This window comes from Haliaeetus albicilla, chromosome 12, assembly GCF_947461875.1.
Source record: "Haliaeetus albicilla chromosome 12, bHalAlb1.1, whole genome shotgun sequence".
Classification (NCBI taxonomy): Eukaryota; Metazoa; Chordata; class Aves; order Accipitriformes; family Accipitridae; genus Haliaeetus; species Haliaeetus albicilla.
In genome coordinates, this window is record NC_091494.1 from 27,560,516 (window position 1) to 27,579,921 (window position 19,406).

At 41.4% G+C, this 19,406-nt stretch overlaps 1 protein-coding gene across 1 annotated transcript; it reads left to right on the forward strand.

Annotated features, from left to right (window-relative positions):
• The first annotated feature begins 726 nt into the window (after positions 1–726).
• Positions 727–18,655, forward strand: KIF23 (kinesin family member 23). Its single transcript, XM_069798691.1, is given in 25 exon segments — positions 727–895; positions 993–1,062; positions 1,234–1,362; positions 2,809–2,914; positions 3,623–3,759; positions 4,439–4,548; positions 5,147–5,317; positions 6,275–6,316; positions 6,743–6,855; positions 7,003–7,124; positions 7,673–7,775; positions 8,115–8,194; positions 8,285–8,404; positions 8,922–9,081; positions 9,633–9,800; positions 10,046–10,203; positions 10,581–10,754; positions 11,464–11,643; positions 12,020–12,050; positions 12,053–12,321; positions 14,323–14,553; positions 15,626–15,708; positions 16,006–16,087; positions 16,202–16,272; positions 17,847–18,655. Coding segments are annotated over 25 exon segments (2,937 nt in total). The 5' UTR covers positions 727–884; the 3' UTR covers positions 17,863–18,655.
• The last annotated feature ends 751 nt before the right edge of the window (positions 18,656–19,406 follow it).

Here is a 19,406-nt window from a genome sequence, read left to right on the forward strand (position 1 = left end):
CCAATTTACCTCCAGGCAGGTAGCGGCTTAGCCACAGGGAGGCTCTGGCCCAGCAAACTTGCTGGATGACACCTCTCCTCCTGAGCCCCAACCTTTATTTCAACTAAGCAAATAAAAGAGGCAAATGCAAGACAAGCCAGAGCCCGGGCAGCCTTCCAGGGAGAGCCTCCCCTGGCCTAGCCTGAAGCCCTGGCCTTGAACTCCAGTGACATTATTGTCTCTGTCCCTGCTCCAGCGTATGGTGGCTTGGTGGACAAGCGGCCCCGGGGTGGGATGGCGGGGTGCGGAGGGGCGGCTTCCCGCTCCCCTGCGGGGCACCCAGAGCCCTCAGCACCGCGGCTTCAGCCATTTCCCCGAGGCAAGGCCTGTCTCCGGCCTGCAGGCCCAGCTCTGGGCCCACCCCCAGGCGGGAGCTCCCCAAGCCCGGCCCCGGGGACCGCCACGGGCCGCAGCGAGGCCCCGGGGCCGCCGGGGCTCCCCGCGGGCCCGGTCCCACCTGATTTCGGGGTTCCCAGGCCCCCGGCCCGCGGAACCGGGGCTCGCCGCCCCCCCCAACCCCGCCCCGGGTCCGCCGGCACCAGCAGGGGGCGCCCGCGGCTGCGGGCGTCGCCCGTTGACGTCGCCATGGCAACGCTTGCAGCCTACGCCGCGGGAGGGGGCGGGGCTGGGGTGGAGGGCGTCGCCGCTACGTCGGCGCGCGCTGCGCGGTGACGCTCGCGGGGGCCGCGGCCGCTGATTGGTTTGATTTGAATCGCAGCGGGCGCGCGGGCGGCCGGTCGGAGGCAGCGCCGAGCTTGAACGGCAGCGCCCGCCTCTATCGCGACTTTCGGCTCCTCCCGCCTCGATCGCGACTTTCGGCTCCGCCCGCCGCGGCTCTCCGCGACATGAAGGCGGCGTAAGTCGCCCCCCCACCCCTTCAACCCCCTCCCCAGCCCCTGTCCGGCGGCGGGCCCCGACCCGGCCCGGCCCTCACGCCTCCCCCCTTCTCCCAGTAGGGCCAAGACGCCGCGGAGGCCGGCGGTGAAGAAGCCGTCCAACCCCAGCCTGAAGGATCCTGTGGGGGTGAGTGAGGAGCCGCCGGGCTCGACTGAGGCGGGGGCGCCGGGCGGGGAGGGGTCGCTGGCCCCCGGTGTGGGGGGGTCCCTGGGGGCTCGGCCTGCTGCCGCCCCTCGGGGCTGCTCTGAGGGACGACGGGCTCTGTGTGTGTGTCCCCTGCCCCGTCCCCTTCCCCAGGTGTACTGCAGGGTGCGGCCGCTCAGCCGCCCGGACCAGGAGTGCTGCATCGAGGTGATCAACGAGACCACGGTGCAGATCCACCCGCCCGACGGATACAGGATATTCCGCAACGGGGAGTACCGGGAGGTAATGGCCTGGGGCGGGAGGGGTTGGGCAGCGGGGGAGTCCGTGAGCGTGTGCCCTCTGCCTTGGAGCTGTGAGCGGTTGAAGGGCCTGCCTGCAATCAGGGAATCGAGGTCCTTTTCCCTGCTGTGGCTGTTTTCCGCTGGCTTGGGGTGTCTCCTGCAGCGTGCAAATCAGCAGTTTGCGCACTTAGGAAAGCGAATTTTCAAACCCAGGAAACCATCTAGAGCAAAAATGCACCCTTAGCCATCAAATATATTCTCCATATACGACAAGGCTGCTTCTCCAGGGCGGAGGAGGAGGGTGAGAAGAACAAAAGCAAAGCTGGCAAACATTTAGACTGCTCAAAGGACATTTCTATGTAGGATTAATTGAAAGAAACCAGCTCTAAGCTAAACCAGACACAAATGAATTAACGGTTGATTTATCCCAAAATTAAGTTGGGCAAAAAGCAATATGTTTCCTTATTTACAGAATACGGGGGTGGGGGGTGAAGCTGTAGGTTATGTGCACAAAGTGGTAAAATGTCATGAATTGTGGAAGAGTAGGCAGTGGGTCACGGGATAGTTCATATGGTTACTTGATCAATACAAATGTTTACTAGAAAAGGAGGCTTTAGATCATGCATACAGAATGAGGAGCCAGAGTATTGTAGCACAGAATATGATTTGGTAGTGCAACAGTTAACCGCAGGTTGCCAACACAGTGCTGTAACTCAAAATGTTGCAAGGTAATGGTGTTTCTAAGAGGGGGGGGGAGTTAGTTGGGATGTAGAATACTTTGTTTCTGATTTCAGCATGGGAAATTCTTATAGGAAGTACATAAAGTGATCTTCAAAGGCTTAAATAAAATAGGCAAAGATTAATTAAAAGATTGGTAAACAAACCTTTGCTCAAAAACTTACAGTTCAGATATTTACATACGGAGGTGTTTTGATTGAAAAGTGACCAGATTCATCAAAATAAAAAAAAGTATACTGAAAACCTATGACTGGAAACTGAGGCTAGACTGGAAAAAGACACAAGCTTAAAACAAAATGATTAAATACTGGAACAACTCAACTGTGGCCACTGTGGGTGTTCCTTTGCCCAGTGCTTGTGTAGATTATGGTGGGAGCACAAACAGAAATTCAAGCTTGAAGCTGTAAATTGTGAGATTCTCTAGTCACTGGGATGCCAGGCTTTGTGATCGTTATGGTTATTTCTGGACTTGAGCTCTGTGAAAATGAGACAGTTGCTACTCTTCATTATGCACAGCTTATTCTCAGAATAGTTACACTGGAGAAACTGCCCATGTTCAAACACTGGTATAATCCTAAAGTAGAATCTTTATCATTCTGGTAAGCTGATGGAAAGCAGTTCTAAGGTATGAAACAACAAAGCACTTTGAAACAATGGACTTCTTAAAGGGAAACTTAAGGCTTAGGACACTGTATCTTCTTTTCTTCAGACACAGTATTCATTTAAAGAAGTGTTTGGCACCCTTGTTGTTCAGAAGGAGCTCTTTGATGTAGTGGCTAAACCTCTAGTGGAAGATCTCATTCGTGGGAAAAATGGTGAGCAAGTCCTTATTCTCTACCACTTTTCTGTATGTCTACCGTGCAGTTTCTTATATTGCTATGATTTCACATGTCTCAAGGTTTCCTAGCTTGTCTAGGTAAAAACATGTATACCTTGTTTGCAATGAGAATAGCTCCCTTATACAACATCCTTGGGAGGTCTTCCTGCCTTTCATTACTTCTAAACCTATTTACCTTTGTTATGATGTGCATGTTACTTGTGTCAAGGTCTCATCTTTTTGTACACCATTAATTGGAGAAGCTTTTTTTCTGCAGAAAGGGATGACTTACCCGCATAAAGACTGACCACAGAAATTAATTTGTAGGGCTTGATCTCCTGGGCATGGTTCAATATCATGGTGCTTGTCCTTGCAGTATCTGGCTTATGTCAGACTCCTCAGTAACAGTCATAACAAATGAGCCCTCTACACCTGGGACTTAGTGGCTTCCTTCCATTTTGGCTTCCAAACGCTCTCTCCCCAGAGACGATGATAGGTACTGTCAGTTATAGTTGAAGTGGCCATCAATGAGATGCAAACACTAGTGATGACAGTGGCTTTGATGGGCTGGAATAGTTAACTGTTCAAAAGGAGTCATTGTTTTTTCCAAATACATTTGACACTGGGAAAGACAGGGCGTGTAATTATAACTGAGCTTTCTTTTGAGACAGCAAGTGTGATGGCATGACTTTCCTGTCCCTCCTAGGTCTCCTTTTTACGTATGGTGTGACAGGCAGCGGGAAAACACACACCATGACAGGATCTCCTGGTGATGGAGGACTTCTCCCACGGTGTTTGGATATGATCTTCAACAGCATAGGACCATTCCAGGCCAAGCGATTTGTGAGTAGTTTTGCACTAAATTCTTCATGCCGTTGCTTAAAACAGCCTATAAACCCTACACAAAATGTTCTGTTCAAAGTGTTTATCTCCTGTCTAGTCATGTGACTGGAGCACTTTAATAAGAAAACCAACCAAAAAAAAAAAAACCCACTCCCATGAGATGTGGAGAGTAAGGCTAAGGAGGCAGGCATAGCAGCTAGGAGGGATGTTTCATGAAGATGTACAGTCTGGCTATCCTTATAATTGCCACTCACTCTTTAATTAACTTTTTTAAAACAATAAAAAGGGAAAGAGGAAGCTGAGTTATAGAATGAAATCCTGCCACAAGATACAAAAGCCCCAGGAAACCATATCTAAAATAATACAGGGCATGAAGACGTGAGGCTTTTCTTGTGGTCAAACATCTCTGGATTTTGGGTATCTAAATATATTTGAAATAGTACTGAAAGTCTTTTCCTTGGTAGCATGCTAGCTTGGGAGCTTTTAAGAAATACTGTTATCTTGGAAATACCTATTATCTGTCAGATCTACTCCACTTTAGCCAGCAGATCAAGCGTTAGTGAGGGGCATGGTATTTTCTGGTTGCTAGACAGCTTGATCAAGTAGTTTGTTTTGCTGGCTAACACCTTATGTTCTCTAGTGTTTTTCATTATATTGTCTAAACATACTCACTGCTCAGGTTTTCAAGCTTGATGACAAGAATGGTGTGGATGTTCAGTGTGAAGTAGATGCTCTATTAGAGCGCCAGAAAAGAGATGCCATGCCTGTTCCAAAAACTCCATCTGGCAAGTAAGTAACTATTGTAACATGCAGAATGAATTTAGTCAATGTAAATGTTGTTCTGAAATTGTGGTTTTAACTTACCTTGGTCTCTTTATCCTTCCCTTGAAGAAAGAAAATAAAAATATTAATGGAAAGCTAGTATATTTCATGTGGTTTGAGCAATTGCATAATTATGTATTTAGATTAGAAGACTTAGAATCAGGCAACAGAAGTCTATTTTTTTGTACCTGTTAACCCATGAGTAAAATGCTGTGACTTCACTGAATAGGAATACTGGGAAGTTAAACTTGGGGATATTTTGCTAAATAGTGGGATTTCTGAATGGAGGATGGAAATGCTGACTATCCAGGAATTTTGCAAGGCATTTCTTACTGCAGCTGAGTACAGCAGTGTCAGATGAAAGTTTATCTACTTAAACTTTTCAGAGTGCTTTTTTTAATCTAATGAGACTGGATGCATTGTTGTTAATTGCTAGTGTGAGCACTTCCATACTTAAATCACGCTATCTGTTAGTAGACTTGCTTTTTAACTGTATAGTCCCTGTCTGACATGTTAGCTAGCTGTGGATGCTCCATTACAATCACTTATTGTGTGTGTTCAACAGGCGGCAAATAGATCCAGAATTTGCTGATATGATCAATGTGCAAGATCACTGCAAAGTGGAAGAAGTTGATGAAGATAATGTCTACAGTGTCTTTGTCTCCTATATTGAGATCTACAACAACTACATATATGACCTCTTGGAGGAAGCTCCCTTTGAGCCTATAAAACCAAAGTTAGTTTTATGAATACTATTACTCCTACTTCAGTTATGCTTTGGGGGGAACTATAGTGTTTTTACAGCTGTAGTCTTGGCGAGTCTGGTTCAATTCATGGGAATCACCTAAAAAAATCATGTGAAAAAGGTGATGGCAAAGGAATCCAGACAATAGTATTTAAGTGTGCCAAGTACTGATGGTTGTTCTGTTGCTGCTAAGACTTGGTGCTGCCTTCCCCATTATAATGGGAGATTAATAAGCAAATATTTAATTTGTTAGGCAGTGTGTTGTATCCCACTGAGATTCTAAGTCTATTTGTGCTATTCTGTGAGTACTGTTCCTAGCAGGTGACTGCAACTTGTAGAGTAAGCCACTCCTTAGCTGACACTTTTCCTGGAAACAGCGTATTGGGCAAAAGTAGCTATTTTGTTGTTGCTTTACAGTTAATGCAAATTTGCATATTATTTCACTCGATGTTAGTAATTTCCATAAAAACAGAAATGAATTGTCTTATAAATGAAATTCCGAGTATTTTTTGGAAAGGTGTGTATTTAGCTGATGTCTAAAATCGGTAAATCTTGAGACTGTCGGAAAAAACAGTCTGCAAATTGAACTTAGAATACATTTTTTTAAAATTCTAAGTCCATTAAAGAAAGCCCTATGCCTGTCCAACGGTACATGTGTTAATTAAGGAGTTGGCTGATTTACAAAGACTATCTACAGCAAAACATGCTATGTCTCTGAAACCTCAAAAGCTGTCTCCAGGGTACTGATTTGAAAAGGGTTTGAATGTCTGTGAATGCTTTTTAAAGAATAATAAAATTATTTGGTTTAGTATTGTGCTTATGTCCAAAAATCAGCCTACGGAGAATCTGGGGTTATTTCTATTTATGGAAACAACAGTATATTATATATGACAAGATTTTAGACACAAGCTGAATGACTTAATATTTTTAACCCTGTCTTTTTGGTAGGTGGAACAGTTGCAACACTCCTGTGCGAAATGGTGACTTTATGTATGTGCATAAGCATATTATTCCCAATATTGAAAAGTGAAATTTCCTATTAGTAGAAGCAGAAAATAAATGCAGACTCCCTATCTCTTCTTGCTTTACTAGTGAATATCGAACGCTGTTGAAGCCATCTTGCTTCTGTATGCATGTAGAAAAACAATAGCTGCCACCCAAACCCATGATTTCCAATGAGAATTGCAATTAAACCTAACTTCTAAATTAAAGCAGTAGCTGAAATGTAACTAATCTTGGCTGAATGTGTGTCCATGTACTTGTACTTCCTCTTCCACCTGCTGTATGGATAATTGACATGTCCAGTCTGAATTTTGTACTTAAACAAAAGAAAATTTGCATGGCACGATGTTGTACAGAAAACTCCACTCAATTTTAGTGTTCTTTTGTTTGTTTTATTTCCTCCTTGTCCTTAAGACCTCCACAGTCCAAAATACTTCGTGAGGACCAGAATCACAACATGTATGTCACAGGATGCACAGAAGTAGAGGTGAAATCTACAGAAGAAGCTTTTGAAGTGTTTTGGAGAGGTAAATCTTAGAATATAACTTCTTAAATTCAGTACAGATGTGTAATCCTTTATGGTATTATGCTGAAAACAGAATTGGCTTTGCCAGGTGGCAAGTCTGTTAAATAAAACAGGTTTTTGGAGGGATTGTTTTTGTTGTTCTAAACAGGTCAAAAGAAGCGGCGTATTGCGAACACTCAGCTGAATCGAGAATCTAGTCGCTCTCACAGTGTTTTTATAATAAAGTTGGCTCAGGCACCCCTGGATGCAGATGGAGATAATGTGCTACAGGTGAATTCCAGGGGAGGACATTAAAAGGAGAGCTCTGCGCGCGTATGCATCTATATATGTAGGTTAGAAAAGGTGGTGAGCCTTGCAGCATGGCCTACTGAAACAGTTACTGTGTCTTGAGCGTTAGCAATTTCACTTTGAAGGAAATCAAAATTATTCGAGTTCGAGTCTGTGACAGAATGAAAGTAGGGCGTTAAAATAGAGTGCGAAGCTGCTTATTCCTTTGATTTTTACCTCTACTTCTTTTGAGCAAAAACTGCTAATCATAAACTTGAAGGATTTGAATGAGCACAGCTGTTATATCTACCTTGTGGCCCAAGACAGAAGGGATCTGCTAAACTTGTTCACAAAAAAAGCTAGTGGTGCACAGCTTCTTGCACTAAGGGCTAGAAAAACACCCTCAGTCTTTATTTAAAGGCGCAACACATACTCTTTTTAAGTGTGCATGCTGGTTTAGGTTTGGGGGGTGGGGTGTTCCCCCACCACCACCCTGTTAGAAGGAATATAGAGCTAATCATTAGCCTAACATAATTTGTTTTCTGTAACAGGAGAAAGAACAGATCACTTTAAGCCAGCTGTCTTTAGTTGATCTGGCTGGAAGTGAAAGAACTAATAGAACAAAAGCTGAAGGTAACAGGTTGCGAGAAGCAGGTATGTACCACCTTTTAGAGAGCCTGGTAATTTTATGTGCTAATATATGCTCATATTAGTCTTGTCTCCTAGTAAACACATCATAGGAACAATTGAAGGGTTCTGTTATGACGTTCAGTTGTCTGATCTGATGACCTTAAATCCTCCAGTTTGGAAACCAAAAGTTTTTAGTAGCAGTTATTCTGATACTTCAGTTAATTAGAGTAGTTATATTTGTTACAAATAACTTAAGTCCAGGCAATTTATTCTTAAGTAAACTGCTAAATAATTTGGGAACATGATCCAAATGGCTGCTTATAGAGTTTTTTGTCTTGTGTGTGTTTGCTTTTTTTTTTTAAGGTAATATTAATCAGTCACTAATGACATTAAGAACATGTATAGAAGTTCTACGGGAAAACCAGATGTATGGAACAAATAAGGTATGCAACCCATTATCTAATTATCTATTGATCTGATGAAGATCTGGTATAATGAAAGCTTACTAGATCTTTCATTTACTTTATTTTAAGATGGTTCCGTACAGAGATTCCAAACTGACTCATCTCTTCAAGAACTATTTTGATGGTGAAGGAAAAGTGCGTATGATTGTGTGCGTTAACCCTAAAGCTGAGGACTACGAGGAAAGCTTGGTAACTTCCTTGCAGATCTTACCTCATTCCTTCCTCTTTTTCATGTTTATCACTGAATTCTTGTACTTCTTTAGTAGAGGAGAGGAAAGAATTTTTGTTGCTTGGGCACATCAGGTAATCAAATACAATATTGTAGGGCAAATGTGCCCTCTAAGTCTTGTTTTTCCTCTTAAAAATGACAACTGCTACTTGCTTGTAAAATAGGAAAAGTTTCTCTTACCTGCAGAAGTCCAAATAGCCATATTTAGGTGCTTAATCCCTACTATGACAGTACTTGCAAAACTTCAGCTATCTGCACAGTCGGTTTCATGGTTCCTTGGGACTGAGGTTGGGGAGCTATTACGGGAAGGTTTCTGGATGCTCCACTTTAGAATCACAAGCTATCTAGCTGGGAACTACTTGAGATTATAGCTTGATAATGTCTCCTCTAATATTGACCTAAAAATATCACTTTCAAACTTACATTGGACTGCTTCTGGTTAGTTTTGTTGTTAAGCTTGCTTTTGTTCTTTTGTAGCAAGTCATGCGCTTTGCAGAAATGACCCAGGAAGTTGAAGTTGCAAGACCTGTTGATAGACCGCTCTGTGGCTTAACACCAGGACGGCGCTTTAGGAATCAGGCCTTCAGAGAGGAACTCTCCCGGAAATTGGAGATGCGGGGTGGCCCAATAAATGGAGGTAAATGCTGGAATGCTAGGAGATTACAGCACAGTTTTTTCTGTTAGGAGTTGAAGGCCATTTTAAAGCAAATTATTTGAGCCTTGGAACTGCAAAAGGAACTTCACTTAACTGCTAGTTGTGTGCCTTCTCTGCAATAGGCATTGCTCTTCTCATACTGCAGTGCTACTTGTAGTATAAACCCAGTTGCTGTGTATGTATTGAGGTAATTCTTTGTTATTGGTGATGAACTGAATTCATGGTCCCATTATTGCAGCTCCTGAAAGGAAATTGGGCTGAAGATGATATTTTGATGTTTCTGTATGCTTAGGGCCTACTTTAGAAATCAAGAGTTGCCTGGAAGTTTTATAAAGCAATGAATCAAGAATGCCACATTTAATTTTTTTCTCCACACTGTTATCTCCTCTGAAAACTTCTAGTTATCATTAATTATTCTAAGTTCTGTCTACTTCATGGTACTGTGGAATGAATGATCTGTGGGTGTGCATTGTCAAATGGAATTTTTCTGTTCTGTAGCTTGCTGACAGACTTTCTTGGCTTTAATCTTGCAGAAACAGAAGAGCAATCTGTTTCAGAAATGTTTTTGCAGAACTTTCCTCCATTGCCTTCATGTGAGCTATTGGATGTTAATGATGATCAAACACTTCCAAAGCTTATTGAAGTCCTGGAAAAACGCCATAAACTACGACAAATGTTGTCAGAGGAGTTTGCCAAAAACGGTAAGAATTTGAATATCAGTGTGGAACTAGATTTTTTTTTTTTTTGGTGCCCTTATTACTGCTACTCAAGGGATCTCTTCTGTGCCAACATGAGATAAGAATCTTGTCTAGATCGATCACTTAAAACCCCCTTTTTTTTTGAGGTAATGAAATAGCTGGTAGTGTTAAATTGGTAGGAGAAAAACAGAACTGCTTTTGATATTATAGAGATATGGTGAGAAGATAAAATATCAATTCTCTTGCAGTGCTTGCATTTAAAACAATGCTGCAAGATTTTGACTCCAGTATTGTATCCAAGGAAAACTATATTCAAGGGAAACTGTCTGAGAAAGAGAAAACAATAGCAGGACAGAAAATGGAGCTAGAACGCCTGGAGAAGAAAATTAAAACTTTGGAATACAAGGTGAGTTTTTTTCATTGTCTAAAACTAAGCACAAAACGCATTTTCTATGTACCATTTAGCAAGCTTCTGGACATCTGAAGTTGCTTGCAAGGTGGATATCAGAAAAAAGATTAGAAGTATTTTGTGGGGAACTTTACTGAACACTTAGTTTTTTGGCTTTTCTTATGAGGTAAGACTTTTCTTAATACATTAAGAAGGGCAACTTAAAGTTGTAAAATTTCTGAAACCTTTTAGAATGTGGACTATTTCTCTGGGTGTATTTGCACAACAGCTAATATATTCTAGTATATGTTAACAGTCAAATATAACTAGCAATTCTGCGCTTAGATGGTTGCACTTCTAAAAAGCATAGCCATGTCCTTCCTCTCTTCCTCCAGATTGAGATTTTGGAGAAAACTGCAACAATTTATGAAGAAGACAAGCGTAATCTTCAGCAAGAACTAGAAAGCAAGAGCCAGAAATTGCAACGTCAGGCTTCTGACAAGCGTAGGTTGGAGGCACGATTACAAGGCATGGTGGCAGAAACAACCATGAAATGGGAGAAGGAGTGTGTAAGTACACTGCCATATTTATTAGAAATGGGTAATGGAGCAATGCTGGGGGGAGCTGGCTGGCTTGTTTTTGTGATGGTTTTTTATATAGTAGTACCATTAAGAATGGAGGTGTGTTTGGCTTTAATTATGGACATGGAACGGACATTTTGAAATTAAATTTTATAAATATGGTATGATAAAATAAATTCCTCAAGGACTTTTGGTGCAGTTAGAGCAGCCCTCTTAAGCACTGTGTCACTTCATTTCAATGTCTAGAATTTGTTCTTTTGGGTTAGTGGCACTCTAACTAAGGAGTGATTCCCTTGTTCTGTGGGTTCTCGGTAGAAGCCTAGTGACAGGGTTTCCCCTTTATCCTCATGTAAACTCTTGCTCAGCTATCCACTTGACAAGCAATAAGGAAAGGAAATCTGAGGGATTAACTTTTACTACTGCAGGACTGTTTACTACTTCAGGATGATTGATAGAACTATAGTTGGACATGTTTCCATTTGTCATAATTTAGGAAGCAAAATGGTTATGGCATCAAATGTATTATTTTATAATCTGGAAAGTCTTTAGCTTGATATGTCGTTATCTCCAATAGCTTGTATCTCAGTGGGGAAGAATTTCATTCCACGTGGAATATGCAATTCCCTTCAAACCTTCAGCACAATTGCTTGTTCTTTCGTGTAACGTACTTCATGCTTGTCCTCACTTGTCTTTGTAGGAGCGTCGTGTAGCAGCAAAGCAGCTGGAGATGCAGAACAAACTTTGGGTCAAAGATGAAAAACTGAAGCAGCTGAAGGCTATTGTTACTGAACCAAAAAATGAAAAACCAGAGAGACCTTCACGGGAGAGAGACCGAGAGAAGCCTGTTCAGAGATCAGTGTCTCCTTCACCAGCACCCGTAAGTTGCCTTTAAAACACTTCTTGATATAGGGAAAAGAATATTTATAAGAATGAACTGAAGTGCAGGCCAATTCTCTTTAGAGGCTAGAAAATAGTTCCCAAGCACAGAATTTGCCTAACTTAAACTTGCTTTGAATTCTTTGTCTCCTGTTGTATTTATCAGTGCTCTTTATTCGTGCTCCTACCTTCTAATGCTACTCTAGTATTGGAGGAACAGCTGATTCTTGATGCTGTCACTGCAACACAATACCTCTCCAAAACAATAAGCTTGAAGAGCTGAATTGGCATCCTGCACATTGTCAGTATTCATTGTTTTATTGCCTTATAAGTTGACAGTTCTGTATGTTTGCTAATTTCTTTCCTGTTCTCTCTAGCCTTCTAGTAACTTTATTACTTGGGTCTCTAACAGCGGCACATGAGCAACCCGCAGGTGCATAGACGTTCTAATTCTTGTAGCAGCATTTCTGTGGCATCCTGTGTTATGGAATGGGAGCAGAAAACCCCTTCGCACAAGCATACCAGTGGCACTTCTAATGCAAGGAGTAGACAACAAGAACCAGAACAAAGTAGAGACTATAACACCTCAGACAGAAGGCGAGGGATGTGCTGGACTGGAGTCATTGAGGTTCCCAGGCGTAGAGATGAGCTAGAAATAGAAGAGGATCAATGCTGCAGGGTTAGTGCTGCTCCTGTCAAAAGCTAAATGTAGCATTGCTTAGTCTGACTTAAAAGCTCATTACAACTGCTCCCTTACATTGAGCACCCCTAACATAGATTGGAGTTTTCCCCTAAATGTATTTCTCATAGGACAGTACTGTTTCGAAAATGAGTCTACTCATTCTCTTTGACTTCTTAACTTGACGTTTGGAAACTCCTTAAAAGCAGTGTGTGTATTTCTTGCTGGCACCTAGATGGCACTGGTAAGGAATGCTGAACTAGCTAGACTTTTTCTCTAGCTATGAATGTCCTTGTGTTTTAACTTGTGTCTGTCTCTTCAGATCTATCTTGCAGCCTGTAATTTACCATAGTCTGTTTGGGCAGCTTAAAAGGTGGTCTTATAAGCCATATCTGCAAATGTCTACTGGACATAGTGCTTGGACAAACATCTCACTTGTGAGACTGTTAACTTTCACTCTCTTAGAATAGTCTTCCCTAACTTTCACATCTGCGTTAAAACTGGGGGCTTTGCTTACAGGTGGGAGACTTTTTCTTCATTAAACTGGTGCATGCAAATGTTTGTATTGGTGGTGTCTCTATCACATTATAGTGGTGTCACAGTGGCTCAGGTAAATCGAAGAGAATTGTACAACTCCAGCCTCTTGAGAGAGCTTCTAAAGAGGAGGAAAGTTTATCATGGTACAATTTATTTTTGAGAGTATTCTCAAGATTTCTGTCACTTGCTGGGCCTTTGAAGTCAGGGGCATGCTTTTAAGCAAATGCTATTCCAACTAACTAATACATGAACCACTGTCAGCAGAGTAAGGGATGTGGTCTCTGCCACAGTAAAATGTGACCAGTAGTAGCATGCCCTCTCCTTACAACATAACTTCTAAGGCACCTTGGCAGAATTGTTTCAAAAAGCCGTCAACAGAAATAAGTACTTGCCCACTAAAAGTGGGGGAAGAAAGTACTGAAGTGTGTTTTGTGTTTTGGGTTTTTTTTGGGGGGGGGGGGCGGGGGATGTTGTGGGGTTTTTTTTATTTTAATGGAAGATTTTTTGCTGAAAGCCACACTTCCCTATATATGTTTAATTTTTAAGAGCTGCTTTAGCCTTGTAAGAGGTTTTATCTGTAGAGCGTGCAGCCAATCTCTTGTCTGTTGGTCAAAGAAATCCTAATTGATGCTCATCATCTGAAAATACAGTGGATGGGATTTGCATTCATAGGTTTGGGATATTGACCTCACCATGATTCAGAGGTGTCTCAAATTAGTGTGTAAATAGAACAGAGAGAGTCTACAAATACTCTTTCAAAAGCCCATTCAAAGATCTTGAAGGGACCCAGGTTTTTGTTTTTAAACAAGTTTTCAGAATGTTCTGATTTTCCTGAGCAACTGACAATAATGTTCATACAATAAAAATACAAGAACTTCAATCATTTTTCATGGATTTCCAACAGCTGAGTTCAGAAGTGATAGCACTAGCGCAGGGGATGCTTCCTCTGCTCTATTTACTCAGAAATGTTATGAGGTCTTGCATCCTTTAGAGATGTTGGCAATCCATACTCAGTCTGCTTCCTTTGCTACCTCAAAAATACATTTTGATTCATGAATGCATTCATGGAAACAAATGTCTCTTTTCTGGTCGGTTAATATGTTTGTAGCAATCTGTTTTGATTTGGAAACTCAGGAGAAGCATTACCAAAAATAATATATTCTTGAGGAATATCCTCCTTGAGGAAACTCTTACTAGGTATGGAATGCAAGAGATTGGATATAACACTTACCTAAAATTTACAAGAAATGGGAATTGGCACAGAAATAATCTGTTAATAATTTTATGCAAGGCTCTTGGTAATGGTGCCTTTCAGGATGCACTCTGAAAACACTTTAGGAATAAAGCTTTGATCTTCATACAAACGTATCTTAACCAGACCTGCAAAGTTCACTTCTGCTAATGATAACCTCCGAGAGATTTACTGTGTGCTGATTTCTTCTGATTCTCTTCCACTCTGATCAGAATGCACCTCCAGTTCGCCTCAGACACAGACGGTCGCGCTCAGCTGGGGAGAGATGGGTAGATCATAAGCCACCCTCTAATCTGCCCACTGAAACAGTCATGCAGCCACATGTCCCTCATGCCATCACAGTAGCGGCTGCAAGTGAAAAGGCACTAGCTAAGTGTGACAAGTATATGCTGACACACCAGGAGCTAGCCTCTGATGGGGAGATTGAAACAAAACTAATTAAGGTAAAGCAAACGCCTTTGTTGTAAACTTGTGATAACCCTGTCAAAACCTATTTCTGGCAATGTATTTGTGTTACGGGCTTACTGGCTTGTGAAAGGGTATGTTTGACTCAATCTTCTAAGAGATTTGATTTGAAAGTTTTGTGCAGTTGGATTTAAGGGAGCTTTTAGAGTCTGAAAATACTTTTCTTGAACTTTGTCATTACTTCATAAAAACCTTTACAAGCTTGTTTATCTCGGTCACTGTTTTCCTTGAAAGTAATTAAGGTGGTTTGTTGGTTTTTTTTTTTTTCCTCTAGTAAAATGCAATAATCCATTTGTAATGAAAGTTTCTTAGACTTGTGGCTGCAGCTAATCTTGTGGAGTCAGTCTTGTTGGAGTGATATTATTTGATTTCCACTAGCAGTATGAGTAAGCTTGCTGCAGTGATGGATGCTCGAATGCTCCAGGACATAATTTCTAGTAGTCAACTGACAAACAAATTGGTGAGACAGCCTACACTTTGAAAGCTTGCAATGTTTGTGTCCCAAAACACTGACTGTACTTACCTAAGGCAAACTGAGACCTCTTCGTAATTTGTAGCAAGAGGCTTTTGGTTTATTTTTCCTACAGTCACAGGCCTTCCAATATTGTCTTTTTTCTTTGAGTTTTAAAAAAAGCTCTTACTCCTGTAAGGTAACCTTGTACATTCCAGCGATGTTGCCAAAAGCAAAGGCTTGCATAGCTGACCACATATCTGTTCATGCTGTGGAATGGAACTAAGCCTATGACATGTTTTCTGTAGTATTACTTGGTCATCATTATCATACAGAAATCTTTGTCATCATAGTGACTGGTCTATGGGTATCTTGCATGATCATCAGAATAGATGGTGTTCACTCTTTATTGTCCTGTGTTTAATAAGAGAAGATATACAACGGGGCAGAGTGTATTTGTGCACATATGCTAGCTGGCTACTAACCTGCAAGGAAATGACAGTTGTAAGCACCTAAGTTTTCATGTGAAACCGGTGCTGTAGCTATCATACTGACCTAGTGACTGTACCTTAACTACTTTAACTGCTTTTTGTTTCCAGGGCGATGTTTTCAAAACCAGGGGTGGTGGACAGGCTGTACAGTTCACAGAGATAGAGACTCTAAAGCAAGAATCTCCAACCGGGTGAGTTGTGGTCTTAATTTTAGGTTCTGACACTGCTGGAGATATGCAACTTCAATTGTGCATATGTAACCGCTTCTGGTCCAAATAATTGAACATAAAGTTGTTGCATCTAACTTGAAATCATGTAAGAGTAACTCGTAGAGGCTTTATAGATACTGTAGCTGCTTTTAATTTTGGTCTGCTGCTTGAGACCAAGGTATTTATTTAGAAAGTATGAATGTATTCTCTCCTGTATGAGAATCTGCCAAAATACATGACACTTGTAACTTCTTTTTTTTCCCCATATACTTCTTTCAGTCGAAAGCGAAGATCATCCCCTTCCAATCCTGACCCACCTGAGGATGCTGCAGACTCTGAGTGGACTGATGTAGAAACCAGGGTAAGCTAAAAAGGAAGAAGGGGGACATCTCATGCTTGGTCTGGATGAGAATTTGGGGTAATGCTGATAGCTAGGTGGGGGGTTAGCAGTGAAGACTGATTTTCTGTGTCTTAGTGTTCCGTGGCAGTGGAGATGAGGGCAGGATCAGCTCTTGGACCTGGATATCAGCATCATGCTCAGCCCAAGTAAGTGCAGCTCTCCTTTGTAGCTGGGGCATTGTGATCTCTTTCCTGACAATATCTAAAGTGAGAACTCCCCCCCCGCCTTGACCTTGCTGCCCTTCCTGCTTTAGGTTTGGGGTGCATACCTCCTTAATGCTGTAGGATAAGCAGACTTATTCAATGTTGGAAACTGGTGACAGGGTAGATCAGTAGGAGACTCTAAGCAGAAATATTAACTTGTCTTCTGGGTCAAAGTCTGGCATTCAGTGTAGTAAGCAGAATGTCAAGTTTGATCTTGTGCTATCTTGACTGTGAAAAGGTGGGAACTGTAGGATGCCTAGCAGGTCCAGACTGGCATAGGGTTAGGGATTGCAAGGACAAGGTGCTAAGCTGTATACCCTCTTCTTCTGCCTCCCTAGCCTCTGTCAGGTGCTGATGTAGTAAAATGTATTCATTTTTATATCTTTAGATAAATTTAAATTAAATAAGGTTACAAATACCTTACTATTCATTTCAATATGGTTTAGGGAGGAGGAAACCGAGGCAACTGTGGGATATACCTAATGGTATACTTGAATGTAGCTCATATTCCAGCTGCTACCTGCTGTGTAATTGTCAAGGCACCTGCTAAGGAAGCATGGACTCTAGTCATGCTAGAAGAAACTTTCTGCTTTTTCAAATGCATAGATAACAGTCTGAATTCCTCAGGGCTGTCTTACCATTCTTTCCCATGGTGGGATCAGTGGCGGTTGCACACATAAATGCAAGCTTACCAAATCAGAAGTCCCAACTTCTAGCAAAAGATCCAGATGATCCTGCAGTTTGTAAGGCTAGTGCCCAACACTTGAGCCCCCATGTCTAACAAAACACTTTATTGACAAAAGAAATGCTTCAGATAAGATAGTTTTGTTAAACTAGGTGTTGCAGAACAGAATTCAATATCCAGATTTGTCCTCTTGCACATAGATGCTGGCAGTGCTCTGGAAGTCACCTATTCAGCTCAGGGGAATAAAATTTGCAGTTTTGCAAGAGATGTTTACAGGCAGGAGAGGGGCTGAAGAGGTAAAGAGGTTTCTATGAAGCCAAAATCAACTAAACTTACTGCATTTGGAATCCAAAAAGTTTAGAACTACGGTGGAAGGATATTTTGGAGAGTATCTGAAACCAGTAATCCCCCTTCCAGATAAGGTGACAAATTTGTGCCTCTCATCATGCTAGCATATACTTTATTACATCTCTTATTAGAAACTGGGACCTGCTCAAGGTGGCTACTGCTACTTACAGCCTTGTAATACAGTAGTAAATCCTTTAGTTTGCCTCTGTGTTGAGTTGGAGCTTGTATTAAAAACTTATTAAATAATTTAAATAAAAATTTGTTTTATGCTCATGGTTGTCTAAAAAAGAAAGCAAAATACAAGTGTTTCTTGATAAATAAGCTCTTTAGCTTTCTTGTGTTAATTGTTGCATTTCTTGGCATAGGAGGTGTGAGAGACGTATACAGCAGAATAAGTAAATAGGCTATTGACTACTGCTAAGGAAAACTACTGCTGTGTAAAATCTGAAAGTTGTTTGTGGCTTTTTTTTCTTTCCTTTTTTAGGCGAAGAAAGCCATGAACTTAATGTACTACTGCGTTGGAATCCTCTTGATTTTATCAGACTGATGTAATATCTGCTGCCAGTGATAAACTTGATAAAAACTGCCTTGTTAACAATCACTACAGGCTTATATTTATGTAACGGCCTGTGCTAGGCAATGGTTAAATGGGAGATACTTCTTGCAATCCCAAAGAAGCCTATGTGTGGGTGTGTATATTTTCAATAGATGTAGGGAGGTTCTGCCATTGTGTCCTCTGGACTTCTGAAGAACACCTTCTGTCTCGTATGTATGAAGCCCTTGTTATTAAGCTGTATCTTTATAGGCTAATGACACAAGGCTTTTGCCTTGCGTATTTTTTCTTTTTTTTTTCTTTTTATAGGGCAAAATACTTCTGTCCTGGTTACTATCCCTTCCTCGTCAGGTCCTCTGTTTTGAAGAGGCATAAATGCTGCTATTTATTTAGATGCAGTAACGCACTTTAAGCGTGTTTCTATGCCATTTCATATTTTATTATAACTAGCAACAGCTTGGTAATATGGATTTCTTCTTGAAAGAATTACCTTTGATTATTTAATATGCATATCAGCTTGTGAAAACATTTCAATCTTCAAACCTTCATAGTAACGAAGCAAGAATACTGATATGATGAGTAATGGTGACTTGACATCAGATCTACTTTATTTTGTAGTGCAAGTAAATAAATGTTTTACATCTGTAGATATGGGGTAAAAGGGTAATTTGCTCACAGATATGGTGAGAACTTTGTATGTGTTGTTCTGCAAACATGTTAAAATAAATACTTTTATTCAATGGCTCTTGCAAACCATGTTCTTGTTACTTATGGGAATGCTAAGCTACAGAAACTAAGGTAAGCGTCGCAGCATCTTGACTGTGTCTTGTGCAAAGAGCTATGAATGAATGCACTTTTAGGGATACTTCTGAAGTTTAAACCAAGGAATCTGCTTGGATCCCAAGATATGTTTTGGACAACCTTATCTTCATGTCTGCAAATTGCTTTCAAGGGCACTTGGTTCCATTCTGAATGACTGACTGCCTTGTTAAAAGATATTGAAGCTTTGAGCTTCTTCCAGCATAAGAAAATGCTTTTGTTACTAAGTAGTTTAAAAAGCATTTTTATAAAGCCTAGGGGATTTTTTTAAAACTTTTTTTTTTAAGGAAGAAAATGACCAATCTGAGTGCCTGTTCATAGCTGCTATAAACAAATTTATTTTTGGGTAGGCCATGAAAAGGCTTATGTTCTAAAGAAACGTCATCTTTTCCACAGGTCTCCTAGGCCTGCAGCTGGAGCAGAAAGCTGTACAGCAGCAGGAATGGCTAGTGCTAACACTGTCTGCTGTGGTAGTCTTAGCAATCACCTAGCTAAAAGCAGGCTTGATCATAATCACTCTGAGAACACACAAGACGGAGCATCATTATTCTATTTTCTTGAGCAGGCAGCGCTGCTTAATGGTTTCAGAGGCTTTCCGCCTTGGTCTGGGAAACAAGAAGTCCTACCTGAAAAAGCTACAAGCTTTGTGTGGCAGGCATGCATTTGTCCAAT